We start from the raw sequence: 22,419 nt of genomic DNA, 5'->3' as shown, positions 1-22,419 counted from the left end.
GGTGGAACTCTGCTTTAACACACATGGGATGTGGCATTTAGTCAGGATACCTTTAAACATAATTAGGTGAAATGTACATTTTTATTTTAAATTATACTAATTTATAGTGACTATGAATGAGTATATATAGTATATACACTAATATAGTATGAATACTATCTATTAGCTATAGTTTAATATATAGTATACATAGTATCTGGAAAAGCTTCATGTATATATATATATATATGTAAATATACATATATGTATAATTGCTTATAGTTACATGTTTTGTACTTCAATTCATATGCAGTAGGTGAATGAATAAATGATAGTGTTACAAAATGATATTGTTACTACATAAAGTGATTATTATTACAAAACAAGGTACTTTGAGCACCATACTTAAGAAGTACTATGAGTCTTTTTAAATCTATCACTTGTAATACAAAATAGTTTCTGTTTTCATGAAAGGTTATACTTTTGAAATATTGCCCAGGGTCATTGATTAAGAGCATATGGTTTTGTTATCAGGGGACTAAGTTTAAGTGGGTGCCAGGATAGACAATGGCTATCCCCTTGTCTTGTGAGACCTGTGAACAATATACTACATTGCTTTGTTTTTAATGAAGTTAAAACTAGAGAGCTGCACATTTTGTTTCTGATGTCATCATCAACATGTGCTCCCATCCCTACCCACTCACTGCTTCTGTTCCATGTTATCACCTCGCTAATCTCCTGGAGACAGCAGTTGGGAATAATTCATAATATGGGCAGAATAGCTTTCTCATGTAGCTTAAGATGCTTGTGGATCCTCCTTTATGTCAAAATTTAAGAGTTTTGTACGGAAATCTTGTTGAATAGATATAAAGTTTATTTTAGTGTTTGAAACACATTTGTTTTTCCCAGTTAGAATGACGATTATTTTTTAACTATAAGGCAATGGATCATAACATTACTATTCCACCCATAATTAGTTCATTTATGTATGGTTTATATGTTGGTTTCAATAGTTTAAAATAATTATGCACAGTGCCAAGTGAAAAAAAAGAGGTGTCTTTTAACCTTTGGTATTTATACATAATCTTACTTTTATTAAACGGTAAATGCCATTTTTAAATTAACTATTTTCTTTTGGGGTGGTGAGGCATGCCTGCTATTCCAGAACACTGAGGTAGAAGAATTATAAATTTGATGTCAGCCTGGCCTATATGGGGCAACTAGTTCAAAATAATTAAACATTTTAAACAATAAGCATTATATGTAATCTGCTGACCAAAAGGACCAAAATATCTGGAAAAAAATCTCCAACTTAGAAGTATGTCTTCTTTTCTTTTTTTTAATATTTTTTATTACATATTTTCCTCAATTACATTTCCAATGCTCTCCCAAAAGTACCCCACACCCTCCTCCCCCCCACTCCCCTACCCACCCATTCCCATTTTTTTGGCCCTGGCGTTCCCCTGTACTGGGGCATATAAAGTTTGCGTGTCCAATGGGCCTCTCTTTCCAGTGATGGCCGACTAGGCCATCTTTTGATACATATGCAGCTAGAGTCAAGAGCTCCGGGATACTGGTTAGTTCATAATGTTGTTGAACCTACAGGGTTGCAGGTCTCTTTCAAATGGAGTTTTGTCAGAATATTTCTGTCACTTGTCTTTTCTTTTCTTCTTGCCCCCCACCCCCACCCCAAGGACAACAAAACCCTTCACCACACTCCCGATACTTACGAGTAAATTTTGGTTGATGCTTTGGAAGTTCTAGAATGATATTCTAGAGCATTTTCTGCATGTATCTCAGCATGAGAGAATGAAAGCTGAAGTTTGAGAGCCTTGAAGTGCAGGAAGGATGAAGGTGGACAGGAAAGTCCTGTCTTCCCACTTCAAAGCCCTGGCGTGGTCACGAAAAACCTGTCATTGTTCTGCCTACTGTCTAATACTTACCTAAAGTCTTAAGGGTGAACTCTGACTGTGACCTCTTGGAGACCGTGGTATCTCCCACCCACCAGATGTAGTTCACACAGGCTGAAAGTTTGGCTGACAAATACAGGCCAAGTGTGTTTCCTCTTAAGATGAAACTGCTGCTTTGATTTGGGGTAGGATATCACAGGTTCATCTTCCATGCTAGTGCCTCTAACAAGAGAAAGATCAAGGGTTGCAGACTCTCACACAAACTTAGTGCCTAAACATGATACGGAACAGCATGCACGGGCTGCTCCTCAGCAACATGTGAGGTTGTCCAGTCAGAGGCAGCAGGTTCCACCCTCTTTATAAAGTGTCAACAGCTAAAGGAAAACCCTTTGCAGTTTTACTTTCTGAAATCGTCAGGGGTATCCTGTCCCTTGAAGGTCCTTCTAAGTGATGGTTCTATGTAGGTCTGATTCTCACAACTGTTACTTATATGGCTTTGACAGGTTACTACACTTGTGTGGAGGTCATCTTCACCCTGAGGAGACAGGTTGGGTTCTACATGATGGGCGTATATGCACCAACCTTGCTGATTGTGGTTCTCTCCTGGCTCTCTTTCTGGATCAACCCTGATGCTAGTGCTGCCAGAGTACCTCTGGGTAAGCTTCCCTGCTTCTAGTCTACCATGACTGTGGGGCCTGGTTGAGCATCCTATCCTGAAAACGCGAGGCCTGAAAAGACCAAGTGCAACAAGTAGAAAATTACAGACTTTCATTTCCTGGGAAATCATAATAAAAACACCATGTATAAAACTACCTTCTGGTTTTGTATTTAAAGTGTACACGTATATGAACTGTAAATGAATATTTTTTTAAACTTGGGTCCTAGCCTTAAGACTTCATATGATATATGCAAATATTTCAAAGTCTAAAACCCCTGAAAAGCCTCTGGTCAATGCATTTCTGAACAGGAATACTAAGCGATGCCATTTTGTGGTGAAGTACATCCAATTTAAGCTTATCCCCAACGAGTTAACAAATAAATGAAACTCAGACTATGGGGGTAACTCCTAATCTACTTTTCTACCTGCTGGTCCAGCTACCTCTTGAGCAGTGTCCCCCCAAATACTTGCTGTTTCTCCTGGCTCATGTGCTCATGGTGTATCTTGCATCATAGCACCTTTCTTTCTTCCCCTTGATTTCCTGCCTCAGACTCCCAAGCCTGGGAACCTAAACCCCATGTAACTCTCTTCTGCCCAGCTATAGGCTGTCAGCATCTTTATCCAACCAGTAGTTTTAAAATAAGGAGCAAGGTCATATTACTTTGGTGTAGTGAGGACTCTCTCATCCCTAAGGACAACACAACCTTGTAATTATTAATGCAATTTACCATTACAATACATAGCAAAAGACCAAACATGTGATGTGCATCAGCAACTACTTTGGAGCAGAGAATTTAGAAATGATGGCAGCCTGCTGATTGGAGTGAGGGGGCTTCTTTCAATATTTGACACTGATCCATATTTTCTCAATGTTTATGCAGTTGGCAATCTTCTTTCTTTTCCTGTTCTGAGAATTTTGCAGTGGTTGATTTATTGATTTTTTTTTCAAGTAGGTACTTATTGATTGGATATAGTCATGCATTGCTTAAAATATAAAATCTTCACTAGTTCCAGTGTTAAAATCACATGATAGTATGTACCACATAACCTATGTGAATAGAAGGCTTTCCCATCTATATTTGTGTCATTACAATCTGATGTTCACACAATGACAGGGTTACTTGATGATACATTTGTCTGGGCATAGTTTCATCTTCAAATGGCATATGAGTGCCATCCTATGATTTATTATTTTAGGAAAAGCCTACTAAGTGCCATTTAAGTTCTGTTTCTATTTCCTTTTAATACTCATGTGCTACAGCTTTTTATTTTTAAGGCTGGTGACAAAGAAACACCATTTTTTAACCACTTAAATCCCACCATTTCAGCCATTCAAACTTGTACGTGTTTACAGAGTCTTAAAGAGCATTTGCTTTGGCTGCAGATGAAGCTCAGTGGGAAGGAAGATGCCATGATATGTGGACATCCTGGACCATTCCCACCAACCTCTTCCTCCCCCTCCCACAAACAGTGTTGTGTGAGAAAATAAGCATGTACAGTTCTTTCTGTGAGGAAAGTAAGCAAAGGTCAAAATGGAAACATCCGTCCTGTCAAAAGTTTGACTAGGGAAAGTATGGAAATTTTCCTTTGTGTGTGCTTTCTGAATCTCCCCAGGACTTCACATAGATGAAACTCTGGTATACATTCCCCCTCCAAAATGGTTTTGTGCATATCTCATTGTGAATTATTGAAGGGAATGAATGGAATACAGAGTTTTAGACATATATATATATATATATATATATATATATATATATATATATATGCTGGATGATATGTATGTATGTATTATATATGTTTTAGACATGTATATAATATAATATAATATAATATAATATAATATAATATAATATATAGAGAGAGATATATGATGCACAGACATGCATGCCTCTATGTGAGTGTGTGTATGGGTTCTGAAAAATGAGCACAGGGGCAGTAAGTCTTTACAAAGGTGAATGCCTTGTAGCAACTGAGCTATATTTTATTACATGAAATATAGATTTTTAAAGGATAGGAAACCAAAGAAGAAAAGAAAATAAATATTATATTTAAATAAGCAATTTGATCAAAATCAATCAAGGAACCATAAAGCCCAAGTCTTTATTTTGTTACTCTATGGGTGGCATTTGTGTGTTTGTGCAGTGGTGTGAGCTTGTGGGTATACACTCAGAAGCCATGAGTGGATATTGAATATGTTCTTTGATCAGTTTTCACTGTGTTTTAAAGACACAGTGTCCAGCAGCCACGGATGAACTGGATCTACCTGAAAGTAAGGCTGGAAATGAAAAAGGACAGGAGGGCAAGAGAAGTATGAAGCCAAGACAAAGGCTCTGCATTTATATAAGGGAAACCCACAGATCCATCCTTCCTTTCAGCAGGATTGAATTGCAAAGCAAGCTCAACAGGCAGTTAACTCCTCAAAGCTCTGGTAGGAAGTTCCTATGCTATGAGGCTAGTTGACTCCATCTAGGTTGTAAAACCATCAAGGGTTAGGCCAGGTGACTCCATCTAGGTCATAAAACCATCAGGGATTTGTTTAGCCTACTCACAGCTGGGGGAATGGCACATCCCCCCCCCCCTTTTATTTTTTATTTTTTTAAGATGAGCTGGACAGGGGCACAAGATTTACTTGTTTTCCATGACCCCGGCTAGGGAATAGAGTGACTAGGCAGCCATGCCTGTCTTGGGCCCATGTCTATATTGCTCTTTCTTATTCTTCGTGGAGTACAAACACAATTGAACATGGAGTTCGTGGACTGGCTACACTGCTTGTCCCTACCTCTAAGCACAGTGCTGGATGATAGGAATGTGCCACCATATCTGCATAGGAGCCACAGAACTAAACACATGTCATCATGGTCACATAGCAGGCACTATACACACGAAGTCTATAGACTAATAATTTAAAATACATTTTATACTACAAGTTATGTGTATGTATATACATATACATGTACATGTATAATATGTATAATATAACATATTATATGTATATGGCTAACAAGGCACTTTGGGATATTTACATTTATTCAACACATATTTGCTTGTAGTTACTATTTGCTGGGAACTAGTCAAGAAGAGAAGAATGTAGTCATAAATATAAATATCGATTGTTAGTAAAATTGATTAAAAACATTTTAGCTCTAATGCATCTATATTTCCTAGCGAAGCAGCAGACAGCAAATACATGTGATATATATCATATAAGATAGTGATACAAAGTAGAACAACATGCTTGTCAGCAAAAGCCTTAGGAAGAGAGAATTCTTACTAAAGCAAGGAAGTTAAGAAATAAAAGTAATTTATGTCATTATCTAGGAGAGAGGAAAACAAGGGCTTGAGTCTGACCATTAGTAATAGTGATGTCTGGTTCTATGGAAACCTTTTTATCAGAATCCATTTTTTATTAATTTTAAATTAATCCTTGCCTAATTTATTGTGGACTGAGTGGTGAGGGAAAGGTAGAAACAAGGAGAATGCATAGGGGATGGCTCATGGGTCCAATTGACAGTCGTTTATTGCGATAACTGATAGTACCCTAATCTTCCATGTTAATATTCTACTGACAGATTAAAAGCCATTGAAACTGATATTGATTTCCAAATATACGACTCACAAATGTTATGCCTGAAATAGTAAGTTAGATGCCAATCAATTTATCATTTAAAAATGTGATGAGGATCTAAGCAGAAACAAACAAGCAACCATACAAACGAAAAACCAATAGGAGAAAGGGGGCTTACTGTGTCCAGAAAGCTGAGTATCTTGACTGACAGAATCTCTCTGTGGGCATCACTGGACACTGTGTTAGTCATGGTGTGTACTCTGTCTGTGGCAGCAAGTCATCTTTCACCATCACCCTCCTGAGGACAGGAAGGAAGGTTAGAAGAGAAGGAAGAGAAGACCGAATGACTAGAGAGGAGAAAGACACTTGTAATTGGAACAATTCCTCTCTGGAGTTTTATGATTGCTTAAATTGTCTTATGTTACATAAACCTAATTACTGTATGATCATTACACGTGTTTATATATAATGCTGGTTTCCATTTGAAGTTAGTATTTCCCATAGCAGGATTGTATTCCTTATCTTAAAAAGGTGAGATTTTCTTTCTGAAATGAACAGGGATGCTCTATACTTTATCTTCTCTGCTAGGCATTATATTGTAAATGAAACAACCAACCAACAAACAAAAAACCTTATCAAAATTTTATGTGCTCTATTCTTGTTTGTGGGTGAAAATTCCTCCTACAAATAAAACTCTACAAAAAGCCAAGAACTCAGAAAAAAAGGAATAAATCACAGAGCTCGTCAGTTCTCTCAGACACACTCTCAAGGTTTCATGATTAATCCTCAAATCAAATCCACGCTGTGCTTCCAAACCTTGGTTTAAAACCATCTAATTTTTAAATGATGTATATTTACAAATATTTACTAACCACAGTTACTACTTTACATAGTACAATATATTTCTTCCAGTCTTTCATCCTTAAAGACACTTAAGGTTTGCTTGCTCAATAGTGAATGAGCAATAGTTGTAAAGCATTTTCCAGGGCTAAACCCAGCTGATTTTCCTGTTGCTAGGCATCTTCTCCGTGCTCAGTTTGGCCTCAGAGTGCACCACCCTCGCAGCCGAGCTTCCTAAAGTGTCTTATGTGAAGGCGCTGGATGTGTGGCTCATTGCCTGCCTGCTCTTCGGGTTTGCCTCCCTCGTGGAGTACGCTGTGGTCCAGGTGATGCTGAACAATCCCAAAAGGGTTGAAGCCGAGAAGGCCCGAATAGCTAAGGCTGAGCAAGCAGATGGGAAAGGTGGAAACGCAGCTAAGAAGAATACTGTAAACGGCACGGGGACCCCTGTTCATATCAGCACTTTGCAGGTAAGAGTGGAATGAACTATGGACGTGGGTTGCCCATCCTCTTCAGTGCCAGAAAAGAGACACTATGTGAATGAAGTGGTGGGACTGACATGTATTTCTAATAGATGAAACAGAACTGAGTCCAGCAGAGGTTTTGGGAAGCACTCTCCGAAAGCATAAAACAGGTCAAGGAATTCCTAGGAAGACCTAATACCTTAAATTTTTTGAAAACTCTCAACTGAGTTTAAAAATAACGGCTTTACTTTCTCATCATTGAACAGAGAGATATTTCAAGAGTTTTTACCTCAGTATATAAATGTTAGTAAGAAGCCGAGGGACTTAGGGTTTGCGCAGACCTTCAGCCAGCTCTGAGGCTAGGAGAGCCATGCTGTTGTTGGACAGTCATTTTCCCGTTCCTACTGTGTTAAGGAGCTTCCAATGGTTTGTCAGCAGATCACTTACCAACTGGATGGCTGGCCCACAGACACGCTCACCACACAGGTAAGGATCTCTCTAGCCTATCCATCATAGCCAGAGAAGGCCCGAATGCCCTTTCTGCCGTTGGCCCTTCCTTGCCATGTATCTTTGACTTAAAAATAGATTCAAGTAATTGGTTTCAGAACAACCTGCTGCTTAGCAGATTAAAGTTACCTGTGCACTTACTCAGAGAGTCATGCTTGATGTTCACTGTTAGGAAAGAAAAGTCATCCAGAAGACTGTTTCTACAGAGCTAAGGGTTATAAACTCTCCAGGAGACCAATAGACCTATCCACATCCATGGACACTGGGCCTACCTTGACCGTGTTCTGGCCCTATGGGTCTCTGTGTGTTTTCCAACCCCCAACTGCCCTCTTACAAGGAATTCTAGAAAATATGCTACATATAGAATTTTTAGACAGAAGAACAAACTGATTTTTCCTATGTTGCTATCCTGAGGCTGGTGTATGTGTGTGTGTGTGTGTGTGTGTGTGTGTGTGTGTGTGTTTACTGTATTCTTTCTTATACCCTAGTGTTCCAAAGTTATGTTTATATTTTGACATAATTCCTTTATTCGCTATTTTGTGTGGTATGCTGTTGAACTGTCTCCTGCCATCTGAGAGAGACAGTAAGAAAAATCAGTAGGCCAGCAGAGGAAAGAATTGGTGAGCTGTAAAGTCTACAGAAGACATTACCCAATCGGAACAACAGATAGAAAATTCCTTGAAATTTTAGCAGAGCCCCAGGGACATAGACATCTAGCTGTGTAGCCCACATTGTTACTGCAGTTCTATAAAGCGTAATACATATATTCATGCATAGTTCTCATCACCTGACTTTTATAAATTATATCTAAAAAAGAACTAATAATCATAATCATGCTATCCATGATTCTAAATGAATATTGAAGAAGAAGAAGAGATGCAGGTGACCTCTCTTCTGCCATCTGAAAGTGCTTTGTTTTCTCCTTTCTCCATGATTGCTGTTCTCTTTGGTTATAGGACTGTAGGATAACCGTTAATTTTATTTAGCGCCTCACAAGTATAATGGCGCTTTCTTCTTTCTCTATGGCTTTCCATGGGAAATAAGCATTCTGGTTCTTTTTTCTATATTTAATGGAACTAATCTCTAAATTTCAATGAGATTGCGTTCTTTACACTTAGAAGGTAATCTCTTCCTTCTTCCAGTTCTTTTCTCTGCTCTTGCATTTTCCTGTTGATTCAGTCAGAATTTTTATAACTTGCTACTAACTTTTCAGGTTCAAATTTCCACTTGGTGAATATATATGTGTTTTTTTCATGTCAGTTCCTGTTTCTTACTGAGATAGTCTCAGTTTTCATTTTTTTATAAGCATATTAGTCATAGATTCATTTTTATAAGCTTATTGGTCATAGATGCTTTAGTATCGTTCCCAAGTTTTAAAGATTTGATATCTGGGATTGACATTTATTATGTTTTTTTCATTCAATTTGAGATCTCCCCTAGAATGGCTGCCAAATCCTAGACATTTTATATTATGAGATTCTGAATCATATTTAAAGCTCTTGTTTTAGTGGCTTTAAGTGTCCTGTGACATGGACAGTATTGATTCATTGCTGCTCCCAGGAGAAGTGGAAATCTATGTTACACATCACTAGGGAGGGCCACTTTGTCCTGATGAGTAGAAAGGAAGGGCTCAACTCTCCATGTGGTCTGCATAGGTACAGCTCCTAAGGTGCCATGCCAGTGTGGTAGAGGGCCATCTGTCAATGACCATGTTTCACACCATTTCTGTGGGAATATGGGACTTATTGCCTTCAATGACAGCAACTACAGCCTTCCCACAGCTTTTGTTGGTGTGGATAGAAAAGATCATTTGTGTGTGAGTGTGTGTGTGTGTGTGTGTGTGTGTGTGTGTGTATCTCTCTCTCTCTCTCTCTCTCTCTCTCTCTCTCTCTCTCTCTCTCTGTGTGTGCGTGTGTGTGTGTGTGTGTGTGTGTGTGTGTGTGTGTGTGTGTGACATTTGGATGGAACAGATGATAAATCATGGGTTCCACATTTTATGAATTGCTAGATTGTTCTTACTTTTTCTGTTGTTTGGACAGAGCAGGCTCCCTTGGGGACCCTTTGTCTGTACTTGTTGATACAACTACGGCTTCCAGTCAGAATCATGTAAAGGAAAAGATAATGATTGAATGCATCACTGTGTGATTCTATGGGTTTAGAATGTGGCCCCTCCCCTGCACCTTTACAGTGGTTCTTGTGATAATCTTCTTCCTTCTCCTCCTCTCTCCTGTTCCTCCTGCCCTTCTTCCTTGTTCCTCCCATAGTAACATTTCCTTTCCAGTCTACTATTCAGTTTTCTACCCCTTGTTGCCTGCTTCTTCTCTTAAAGTGTTTTCAATATAAAAGGTAGGGTTTCCATGAAACTCAGTGAGAGAAAAGAAGACAAAGTCTGCTCTCTCCTTCCAGGAGCAGAAGTCCATTGTATTATTCAGACCTATAGACTCCTCTTTACTTCTTCTGCACGTCACCTGACTAATGATTAAAGCTTTTCACCAATGCACTATGTGGCCTCCAGACTTAGCCTCCTGAGGGCTATGATTATAGGCTTAGGACACCACATCTGCTTTAACACTTTTCTCACTTTTATCATGTACCAGGAAAACTATTTTCAGAGAAATTGTAGTTCCCTCCCCCAGTGTTTGATGAGAGTTTCTGTTGCCATCAAAGCCTCAGAAGCTGCTGGCACTGAGCAGAGCTGAGAGACTGGAGGGTATGCTTCAACACATTGGCAATTCTTTCAGGGACACTAACAGGATCCTTTGCTCCTGCAGTGTGTACTTATTTCTTCCAGAAATGCAGACAGGAGCCTTGAGGACTCCTCCATGTGGGGAGATGTTCACATGTGATTTTCTAATTGTAGTTCCCTGCCATTCTGTTGTCTCTCAGTGTTGAACCCCCACCATTGTCACCCTCTGTGTGGAGCCTCCTGACATCCCATTATCATGTCTTTATCAACAACATGAGATCCCACATAAGTTACCACTAAGTTTACAGTAATCTATAACTTGCTAAGTTCACAGAGTTGGTACGTGTTAATATGTGCAATAACATAAAGATAGAAGGAGATCAATTCTTTTCAAATCTAACCATTCTATGACAAAATACGTATATAATTACAGCTTTAGAGTCATAATCTACTTGTTTCCATTTATTTTGCTTTTGAATACACAACAAATTCCTAAGTAACTTCAATAAGGAAGCATGTCACTATTTTTGGTCTAAATAACAATAGAGGCATAATAATCTTTGAATTGTAGAAAACCCAAATGCCAATTTAAAAGATAATAGTATGATTACTAAGGAAAAGTATGGCTAAAACCACAACAATATAACCCAGATTTCAGGAGACTCTTCTAGGAAATAGACTTGTGGTTGTCATGCAAAATTAAGTTTTCACCCATGTGTCTGTCTATTAGGCTGTTTGCTTTTCATAAAAACAAAACCATGGTGCTGGCTTAGCCAGCTTTCAGTATTTTGGTAGCTGATATGTCTTTCTATTATATGTTTTTCTTTTCATTTATAAAAACAGCTCCAAACTGTTTGTTGTTACCATCAACTTTTCCCTGACATGCGACACTTGTACACAGTGAGTTCATGAGTAAAAGACAAAACAGTTCCCATGCTCATAGACTTCAACCATTTAGTGAACAAAGCTGGTGTTTGACCGTGGAAGCTGTTTCTTTATGGTAAAGATATGTTTAAAGCTAGCATTAATTTAGATTCAGTCCAAGTTGTTTCATCTGGACATCTTTCCAACATGTAGAGAAATTATCTTTAGTTCTAGAAGTTCTATACAAAATCATTGGCTTTTAGGTGAACCACACACAAAATTTTAGAGGTTAAATTAGGAAATAGTACAGTTGTTGTTGTTGTTCCTGACAGCTTTATCTTTATGTTGCCTCATTTCTGTTATCAGTATATGGCGGAGGGGACTGTGTATACTCTGAGAATAAATGAGATATGGGGAACAATGGGAAACTGATGAATTTAGGATTCAAACAGACAAATTAAGAATGTGATGAGTAGAATTGCTATTTTACTTAGGTGGTTCTTTTAGCTACTTTGGGAATTATAACTGCTAAAGAGGGCATTCTATTGCAAATCTTTTCTCCTGCCATATACACATTTTAATTAATAGTGACTTCAAAATGGCAAAGAAAGTTTGTGTAAAATCCCCGATGAATGGAACAAAAAGAGATCCACCAACTAGTGAGACATGACTTCTTTTTTTTTTTTAAGATTTTATTTATTTTATATATGTGAATACACCTTCACTGTCCTCAGACACACCAGAAGAGGGCATCAGATCCCATTACAGATGGCTGTGAGCCACCATGTAGTTGCTGGAAATTGTAATCAGGCTCTCTGGAAGAGCAGTCAATGCTCCTAACCTCTGAGCCATCTCTCCAGCTCCTGAGTCATGACTTCTTAAAGGAGGTTTGAGGATCCTTGTAGGCAGGGAGCCAGTCTTCTTCTTTCTTCAGTGGTGTCATCAGGAATGGCTTTTCTAGCACGTGCGTGCTTCATGCCACTTGCTCTGAATGTGCCAGCCCAGCACAATGTCCCAGAGAATTTCCAGGGAACTATGTGTGGGAAGGTGACAGTTTCTGGGAACTGTTTATTATGTGCTTGTTATGATATTGAAGTCATGCTCTCCTCACTGCTGTGAGTAGATATTTAAGTAATCTGGACTTTTTATGGCTGTGATTAAGAGGTCAAAAGTCTTATTGCAGGACAAATGGCTCCATCATTAATTAATCAGCAATTCTATTCAGAAACAGGAAGGCAATAATGAAAGCTCTGACTTCACACTCAGAGTAATATTTTCTCTGGACCGTGGACAGATGTTTATTTCTTAGTATTTAAACTTAAAAAGTCTTACAACCTAAATAGTAACCTAAATTAATGTTGATTCATGCATTATCTCTTAGACAAATTAATAAAAAAAAAAGCCCATTCAATGGTATTAGCCTTGTTATTTGGGCAAAGTATCAGAGCCTTCTTAAATGTCTAATTATTCTGGTTGGTTAATCAGTTGACTATTATTCATGCTAATGTATAAACTCCATTTTAAAGTATCTTTTTGAGGAGATATGGTATCTATAACTGAGTTAAATCCTGTCACACCATCTCTCATTTTTGTGCTCAGGTTGGTGAGACCAGATGCAAAAAAGTTTGTACTTCCAAGTCTGATTTGAGATCCAATGACTTCAGCATTGTTGGAAGCTTACCAAGAGATTTTGAATTATCCAATTATGACTGCTATGGGAAACCCATCGAAGTCAACAATGGACTTGGGAAACCACAGGCAAAGAACAAGAAGCCTCCGCCTGCCAAGCCTGTCATCCCAACAGCAGCCAAGCGCATCGACCTTTATGCAAGAGCATTATTTCCTTTCTGCTTCTTGTTCTTCAATGTTATATATTGGTCTATATATTTATGATAAACCATTTCCCTTTGTATGAAATACAGCACCATTTCATTGTGACCAATGCAATTCATAATTGCTGATCTGTGGAAACTTTGCATTTTCCTAGCAATATATTGCATTTTGGATGCCACTTGATTATAATAAAATACAGCACCTTACTTTTGAATGGCAGCATGACCCTGTAAAGTCTGTGCACCGACTGTGAGATAGATAGATAGATGTATGTATATTGAGCATAGTGCTTTAAGAATCAATGACAAATATGCATACTATGTAATCTACATAATGTGCTCTTCAGCTACTGTAACTCTGTAACTACAAATACTTCCAGTAATCCAGATGAAAACATAATGTGCACGCTGACCCCTGTCATGTTCACTGGTCCATGTATGCAGTATCTTACATCCCCTTCCTTGTAAGAAAGAAAGCCATCTTATTAAATAATTTTCGATAGTATTATTGCAGATTAAGCAAGATTATATGGCATAGTGTTTAAAGTTTTTAAGAGAGGTAGATCAGTAATAGTTATGCAGGCTCCTTAAGAAATAAAATCATAATTATACATTTATAAAGCAAGCTTATTTTTAAGTGTGCTTGTGTCGTCAAAATGCCAGATAATAGAACAGTAAGCATTTCTGAAGAAAAGAGAAATCTGGGCTAGTATAAATGCATAGCAAGTTCTGGCTTCTGGCAAAATACAAATAGTGATAGATGTATTAATTAAATATTTTGGATAAAATAAATCCTTTAATCCACCTTAAATCAAAGTCTATTTTCATGCCTTTCATTGGTTGGTATGGAGAGCATTAAGCATAAGCCTTAAAAAGAGTTGCACACATTTCAAACCTAAATAGTGTGGTGACATGTGAGTCCAGATTACTGTTAGACTCCAGAAATTGTTAGCATGAACTTGAAATGGAAAAATCATAATCACTGAAGGACTTAGGTTGTTTATTTTATTAAAATGTTTCTATATTTCAAGTAATATTCAAACTGTTTTTGGAATTTTTTTTATTTATTTGAATGTATTTGAATATGTTACAAAACAATGATTTAGTTAATAATTTTTTTTATTTAACCTTTAGACTTCACCCTTTTCTTCTCGCTGAAAGTCTAGATATTGGGGCTGGCTGACTTCATCTTATTTCTATCTGAAAAGAACCCCTAAGCCTCTTCTTATAAAGCCCCATTTTCTAACAGTGTCATAGTGTAACTGTTTATTTCTGTCTTAGCTAAAATTGGAGCTATTAGTAATTACTGTAATGTAAACAGACCATAAAGCCATTTTGCGTTATTTGGAGTGCTTTTGTTCTTGTTGATAGTTTGTACAGCCAACTCATAACATAATGCATTAAAAGTATTATTTGTGCAATTGCCATTTGCTCTTTACTGCTATGTGATTTATTGAAGATTTTCAACTCAGGAGCATTCCGGGGGTTATGGCCTTCTTTAAATGGTGTATAGAGTAATCCTCTGTAGTCTTTCAATACCATCCAATTACAAAAGCATGACAGTCTAGATCATTTTAAAATGCCACAAGTAAAATGGCGAATAGTTTTCTCTCCCAAGACCTAGGCAAGTATTAGTTTAATGGGCCAGCAGTGGGAAAAATACCTTAAACATGTATCATTTAAAGAATCTCTTTGTAGTGATATTTTCTTACATTTGTTTTTCTAACTTGCTTTCGTGTTAGGGCCTTTCATCTAGGGTATTAGGTGTCTGATAGTGAAAGCAGTGTCATGATATAGAAATGTATTGTAAAAACAGCGGGGAAGGAATTTTGTCATGTAATACAATATAATAGCTTCTTAATATCAGACTATATCCTTGGTCTAGAGTCTCATCGCTACTTCTTATTTTGAGCTAAATATGCAGATGTTTTATGAACCAGACACATCTGTTTAGAATAGCACATACATTGTTATCCCTGCCTTTTTTCTCTTTCTATGATTCCCAGGGTTCAATGTGCCCAGATCCCAACTCAGACCCGTTTTTAGGTATCTCTAAGCTAAGTCTGACTTTTGACTATAAAAAGTAATTTAGCATAAGCATATAGAATAAATGGCACTTAACCTAACATTATTTGGATTCCCCACATTATATGTACTGGGATTCTTTTTAGATGACAACATACTTATATTCACGTATAAGTATGAACTCTGCCTCCTCTTGGGAGGATTTTTTTCCCATGTGGAAATGAAGTTGTCCTTTTTCAAATACAAAACTATATTACAATGCTATTTGTGTATGGATGTGGCTGTTTATGTGAATGCCCAGGGTGAAGCTGCTGACCTGAAAAACTGAGACATTTAAAACTCTGGTGTTTCCTCATACATTTCTGCTAAAAGATACGAATGCATGCTTTTACCAGAACAAGCCCCCTCCCTGTTCCAGTTACTACCCAACATCATGTCGACCTGTTTCTTTTTCATTTCTTTCACTTGGCATCATTTCAGAATGTTCCAACAAACTTGAAAAAGTACAAAGAATTCCTGTGCACCCTTGATCTACAGTCCGCAGACACTCCTCTTTTCTCAGACGTGCTTTCTTTCTCTTCCATCACTCTGTGTGCACAAGAAGCTGCTCTTCAAGATTGTAAATGGAAGCCATGATGTCTTTTTACCTATACAACTCCAGCGTGTCTTTCCAAATTACAAGGACCTTTCATTTCATGACCACAGCGATAGAATGGGTCCTCCTCGGGAAATTGGCACTGAGCGAATTATTAATTCTTTTCTATTTTCTGTAACTCTCCTTCATAGTACAAGCCAGGATCATGAGTTTTGTTTCATTGTTATGACATCAATTTCTTTAACATGACTGGGGCTATGTTGAGTTAGAGATGGTTAGTGGTTAAGAATGCTTGCAGAAGGACCATGCCTCAGTTCTTAGCATCCATGTGCAGCAGCTCACAGCTGCTTATAACCTCCATTCCAAAGAACCTGGCCCCTTTCTGGCCTCTGCAGGCCCCCCACATGTGGAACTTGGGTAAACCTATACATATATAAAGTATTTTTAAAATGTGATTATACCACTATCCATAAAGGTATACTTAATGTCTCATGCTGGGCCTCAGTGAACCAAACAAAACATTCCCTTATCATAAAGTTATTTATACCCTAATATCCCACTAAATTGACTTCAACCAATTTCTCTCATGTTTAGACTTAAGTAAAGGGCTAAATTCTGGCATCCCCTTTTATAGAAATGGTTAGTGTAATGCTTTGTTTCTTCTTAGTAGACCAGGCTTGTGTGTCATGTCTGTAAACACTCCTTTTAACTCATACGTATTTCATTCAGAAGTAGGTGTGTTTCAGTCATAGGATTTCCCTCTCTGGTGACTAATGAAGTTAAAATATTTTCCTCTGAAGGTGAAGTGCTCAAATTAAGCTGCTTTAAAAACCACTCAATTTATCATTATTTATAATACTGAAGATTTCCACTTATGTGCATAGTGAATGTGAGATTTAAGCAACCCGGTCTAAAATAACAAATAGTTTGCTGTCTATTCTATAACCTTTACTTAACACATTCATGGTGAGTGTTACCATGCTATAGAAAATAAGGTTATTAAAGTTATATTATCAAATTGATTGCATATTTATGCAGTATAACAATGGTTCAGCACTCACTAGCTCACTTTGTTTTAGAATAAAGCTAATCTTAACCTTCTAAGGGGGTAAAATCAAGCTCTTGGAAAATGTCAGCCACATCACCAAAGAAATAGGAACCTTTTAAAAACATTTGTGTAATTAACATAAGGTTATTTTTATTGCTAGTGTTCATGCACCCATAAACTAGATCCTTATATTTTGATACATTTAACAGTTTCTCTGTAGGCGTTTCTGTGTCACCACCAAGAATACTGAAGTTCATGAATTCTGATGTTCCATCTCTATTACACACTTAAATATTTTTAAGTGTCTCAATCTTACACACTACACCTCAAATAATTTTTAAGTCAACAAATGTGTGATACGTTATTTTGCCAAGGGTTTGTGTGAATCCAAAACTGTTGAGTTGAATAAAACACAGCTCCCACTAATAACAGAATGCCATACAGCAACTGTCAGTGTGAATTGCATATGCTAAATATCTAAATTACTATAATAAAGATAACAATATAAAGCATATTAACCAAAGGACATAAATATATCTATGTCATTTGTCTAATGTAAAAGGTCTTAGGTATACAGAAGAAGTGAGCAAAGTGGCTCAGCTGCTAAAATGTTATGGCCAAGCCAGGAGCTCTGAGTTGGATCTCTGAGACCTACACAGTGGAAGGAGAGAACAGAATTTTACAGGTTGTCCTATAATCTCCATGCAAGTATCATAGCACACACCTCTCCAGGGAATATAATTAGAAAAAGAAGAAATAAATGTGGCTAATTAAAGATAGTTTAACAATGTATTATAGAATCTTAAAGCTAGAAGTTAAACCAAAGAAGAATTACAAATTGCAATATGCAGGAACAGTTCAATCAAAAAAAATCATTAAGAGCTGTTGGGTGAGCAGCAGGCAAATTTTCTTAGCTCATTTTGAAGTCTGTCTACCTAATGTGTATTTCTTAACCAAAACCCTCATCCGCTCTTAATCCTATAACTTTAATCAATTTCCAGCAAGTGTTAATTTTCAGTGGGAGGCAGTTCAATTCAAACAGTCGCTGTGGGAAGAAGAGCAGAGCAGAGCATCTCCTACCCCAATGGCTTACCAAGACTCTAGGTGCAACTAAGCCTCCTCTGCCAATTCCCTCTGAATGGATATTTTATTGGTCAATTACTCTTGCCTCACTGTAGGCCACCAAGGACAGAAACAGAAACACCTTGTATGAAATGATTGGCAAGAGGAACAGACCAAGCGCCCTAGCACTGAAAGTCTCCACTCAGGTTACCCTGTGTTAGAGCTGTAAACGTTGCCTTGCCAGAGAAAACTGACATGCCATGGCAACACACATGGTTACTCTTTGAAGGCTACAACCGTGTGCCATACGATTTATGGAAACTTCCTCCTAAAATATGGGTCAGATCTGCTCGCTACACTCAGACACCCCAGTGTTTAGCATCATTCTAAGTAAGCATCAGCCAGCTTGACAGCTGTGAAGGTATCTTTAATTTATTAACTGAGAGCATATTATATAGGACTCATTAAGAGGGAATAACCTAGTAAATTCCGTTTTGGACTATTATAAAGACTCTTCCTAAACACAGCTGCGCTTTTCCTGTTCATTCATTCCTAAGCTCAAAAGCTCTTTCATTTGAAAATCACAAGTTTCCAGTCAGTGTGCTGGCATTTTGGAAGTTTTGAAATTTTTTAGGTGAATTAATTTCAATGCCCAGTATCATCATCAGAGTAGAGGAGAAAGTGTTGGACCAGAGCTTGGGATGGCAGCTGGGTACACTGCCAAACTCGCGTGTTTGTTAAAGAACCTTTCCTTCAGTACTTCTATTTTTAAAGGAGGAGAAACAACTATGTATAAATCTATAATCATTCATACATCTGTATTTATGGTTAAAAGAAAATATGTGGAAATAGTTAAGCCCACTACTTACCTTTTAAAAAATCCTTATAAAATTGGGTGTCTGGCTAAATAAAAGCCTTTATGGTCACTTAGAAAAAGCTTCAGGTTAATTCTGCTCCTAAGATAGGTTAGTAGTCACAGTTACTCGAATGAGAGTGTGGTAGAAGGACCTATAAATGACACAATTACATCTTCTTGGACATTAAAATTTTAAACTGGAGGCTACAATTGTGAGTCAGGCTGTGTGTATGACAAAACAATATCCTAACACAAGAACTTCAGCGTGTACCCACTTTCCACCCCATTAAATGGAAGGCATGAGGAAATGAGGGGCTTCTGAATATTTCAAAGAATGAAGACACATTTCCTGTATCTATTAAACAAGCTGTATAAATTTAGCTCAATTTCTTGTATCTTATATATAAACACATATATTTGATATATTAGATTATATATATGATAATTAGTACTCATCATATTACCCTAAAAAACTATGATTCTGAAACATGAAATGAATTTTAAATTATGTTCAATAGAATGGCAATGTTAAAGTATTTTATTATATTCCAGTGCTTTGAAATGAGATAGTCTCATCACTAAATAAAATAGCAATTCTCAATCAATATATGAAATTAACACAATTCTGAGCAAATGATAATGTTTTGTGTTCTGAACTTGCCTTTAAGTGTATGAGGCAAACTTCGAACTTATAAAGTCACATTGAGTTCCCCTTAACACAATATGCTACATTATAACCATCGTGTCTGTCATTGACTAAGGAAATACTTACTCAGCTCTTGACATATGAAAGTACATGATGGCACAAACTGTTAACCCAGTTCTAACTCTGCATACACTTTGAAGAAGTTTGAGTATCACTCTAAGGAAAACACTTGAATAGTTTAAAAATCCAACCACATATTACATACAAATCCTTAAAAACAAACAAACAAGGAAATCCAAAGACTTCATTTTTTTTTTTAACAAAGGAAAAACAAGAAAACCAGAAGGAAGCTCTAAATAAGGAATAATTTATAAGTGAAGGACAGTATGACATGTATACTGGCTAGGTGCAAATTAATCACTTCAAATAAGGATTTTAAAATACAGCAAAGATAGATAATTTTTTCTCCACTGCAGAAAATATCCTTGAAATATGACCTATTGTATTTTAAGCTTTTAAGAACATTTAAATATAAACACAGGTGTATGCTTTTAAGAGAGAGATAATCTACTGTGTTCTTCTGACTTTTTCATGACACCATTTAGAATGTTGTTAGTCAACACACAGACACATACATATTTTATATAAATATTATTTGTCTATAATACATTCCATGTGTTGCATATCTATCTTTATATAAGCATATATATATACATACATACACATACATACACACACATGTACACACACACACAACTGATTGCATTAATTAATGTTCTATTCACAAGCATGTGCTATAAGTTTTTCTTTTCTAAGTTCTGCAGGGTATGCATTTTATGCATGTTCCATAACAGTTTCACATTATAGTTGCATTAGGAGCCTTTTGCCAGCTTGCCTATTAAAAGATCAAATAAAATAAGTGTGTGCTAATTGATATGAACCAGATGGCCCACAAAGAAAGACTTAGTCTCAACAGATTGTTCCATTTACTTATTTGTATGTTTATTCATTTTAAAAAGTTGCCATTCTTGAACGTACCCCAGGCTCATTCTCCTGCACCTCATAAAATGAAGTGTTCCCCCTTCCTTCTAGACACCAAAAGAACTCCCGTTCCCTATATGCCACACAGTCCTCAGAGGATTCTAAGTCGTTTTTTTCTCCAGTCTCCTGCTCTAATTCTTTTAGACATGAAAAAGATTCCAGTATATTTAACTCTTTCCAGATAGGCCATGTCCTCTAGGGCGCCTGGTGTAGCTTCCTATGTTGCCTATGTATTCCCAACTCTTTTACCACTGCTGCAATGAAATATTTTGGTTCCCCTTTCTATTTGTATTTCTTGGTTACCCTCTTAAATACTGTGTCTGAACAATGGTCCACATCCTGAGGGTTTATTTTATTTTATTTATTTATTTATCAAATTCTTTTTTATATTAGATATTTTCTTTATTTACATTTCAAATGTTATCCCTTTGGCTAGTTTACTCTCTGAAAATCCCCTATCCACCACCCCTTCCTGCTCCCCAACCCACTCACTCCCATTCCTGGCCCTGGCATTCCCTGTACTGGGGCATAGAACCTTCACAAGACCAAGGGCCTCTCCTCCCATTGATGGCGGACTAGGCCATCCTCTGTACATATGCAGCTAGAGACACAGGTCCCACCATGTGTTTTCTTTGATTGGTGGTTTAGTCCCAGGGAGCTCTGGGGGTACTGGTTAGTTCATATTGTTGTTCCTCCTATAGGGCTGAAGAGCTTCTTGGGTCATTTCTCTAGCTCCTTCATTGGGGACCCTGTGCTCTGTCCAGTAGATGACTATGAGCATCCACTTCTGTATTTGCCAGGCACTGGCAGAGCCTTTCAGGAGACAGCTATATCAGGCTCCTGTCAGCAGGCTCTTGTTGTTATCTGGCATGGTGTCTGGGTTTGGTGGTTGTTTATGGGATGGATCCCCAGGTGGGGCAGTCTCTGGATGGTCATTCCTTCAGTCTAATTTTGATGTGCTCCACTGCTACGTCTGTCTCATTTGTGCACGGTTGTAACTTTTCCACAAACTGTTTAAGTTAGATTCTAAACTCTATGATACACATCTAAATCTGTCAAATTCAAACATACCCTGCCATTTCCTTTTTTCTTTGGGTGGATTTATTTATGGGACTTGGAGCCTTCTCTGTGCTTCCTAATAATGTTCCTGCATTCCTTCTCTACCTATGCAATCCTCCTTTCTTTTGATGATGGTGCGATGCTACACCTCCGTATGTGCATGAGAGAAAATGGAAGGAAGAGAAGAGTAGGGAAGGGCGCTAATGGAGAGAGCTGTGTTTCAAAGTTTTACTTTGGCAAAATTCTTTTATATGTAGTATAGCCACCAAAGAGCCATAATGATTGTATTTCTTAGAAATGGGATTGGTCAGCCAAGTAGTTATCATCCAAGTTCTGAATCTGCATTGGAGTTCCAGAAAACTTGTGACTTGTGCAACTTCCGGTGTCTTAGCAATTGGTGAAAGAAATTAAGTAAGTCTGGAGAATTTATTGGTCTTTGCGTTTTCTAGGGTTTTTTTATGAAATGAAATTGGCTTTGGGATGTTAAAGATAGAAAGGAGGGGACATACGAGTCTGAGCTCATTCTGAAACTCTTGACTTCAGCTCTTGTTTACCCGATGGCTGAAGATGCTCAGGAACCTTTTCATAGCCCTGTCAGTCATTTGCGCATCTTCTTTTGAGAAATGTCTAATTAGGTGCTTTGAGAGTTTTATAACTTGGCTTTGTTTTCTTTCTATGGATTTCTTCTGTGTTTTGAATGTTACGCATATGCATGTATTGGTTGCAATAGGCTTTCTCTTCCATATGCTCTATTTTCCTATGTGGTTGCTTCCCTTGCTGCC

General features: G+C 37.5%; 1 protein-coding gene across 14 annotated transcripts in view; it reads left to right on the top strand.

Annotated features, from left to right (window-relative positions):
• Positions 1–14,732, top strand: part of Glrb (glycine receptor, beta subunit) — a 70,063-nt gene extending 55,331 nt beyond the window's left edge. For 3 of the 14 annotated variants that reach the window (NM_001281969.2, NM_010298.6, NM_001345959.1), the window contains 3 exons: positions 2,393–2,545; positions 7,130–7,422; positions 13,073–14,731. In NM_001281969.2, coding sequence (NP_001268898.1) covers positions 2,393–2,545; positions 7,130–7,422; positions 13,073–13,366 — 740 coding nt within the window. In that variant the 3' untranslated portion in view covers positions 13,367–14,731. Of the gene's footprint in view, positions 1–2,392; positions 2,546–7,129; positions 7,423–7,830; positions 7,903–13,072 lie in introns of all 14 variants that reach the window. The other 11 variants (XM_030252428.1, XM_030252424.1, NM_001345958.1 and 8 more) reach the window with 8 other exon arrangements.
• The last annotated feature ends 7,687 nt before the right edge of the window (positions 14,733–22,419 follow it).

The sequence above is a fragment of the Mus musculus genome, chromosome 3, assembly GCF_000001635.26.
Source record: "Mus musculus strain C57BL/6J chromosome 3, GRCm38.p6 C57BL/6J".
Classification (NCBI taxonomy): Eukaryota; Metazoa; Chordata; class Mammalia; order Rodentia; family Muridae; genus Mus; species Mus musculus.
This window is presented reverse-complemented; position numbering and strand designations above follow the sequence as displayed.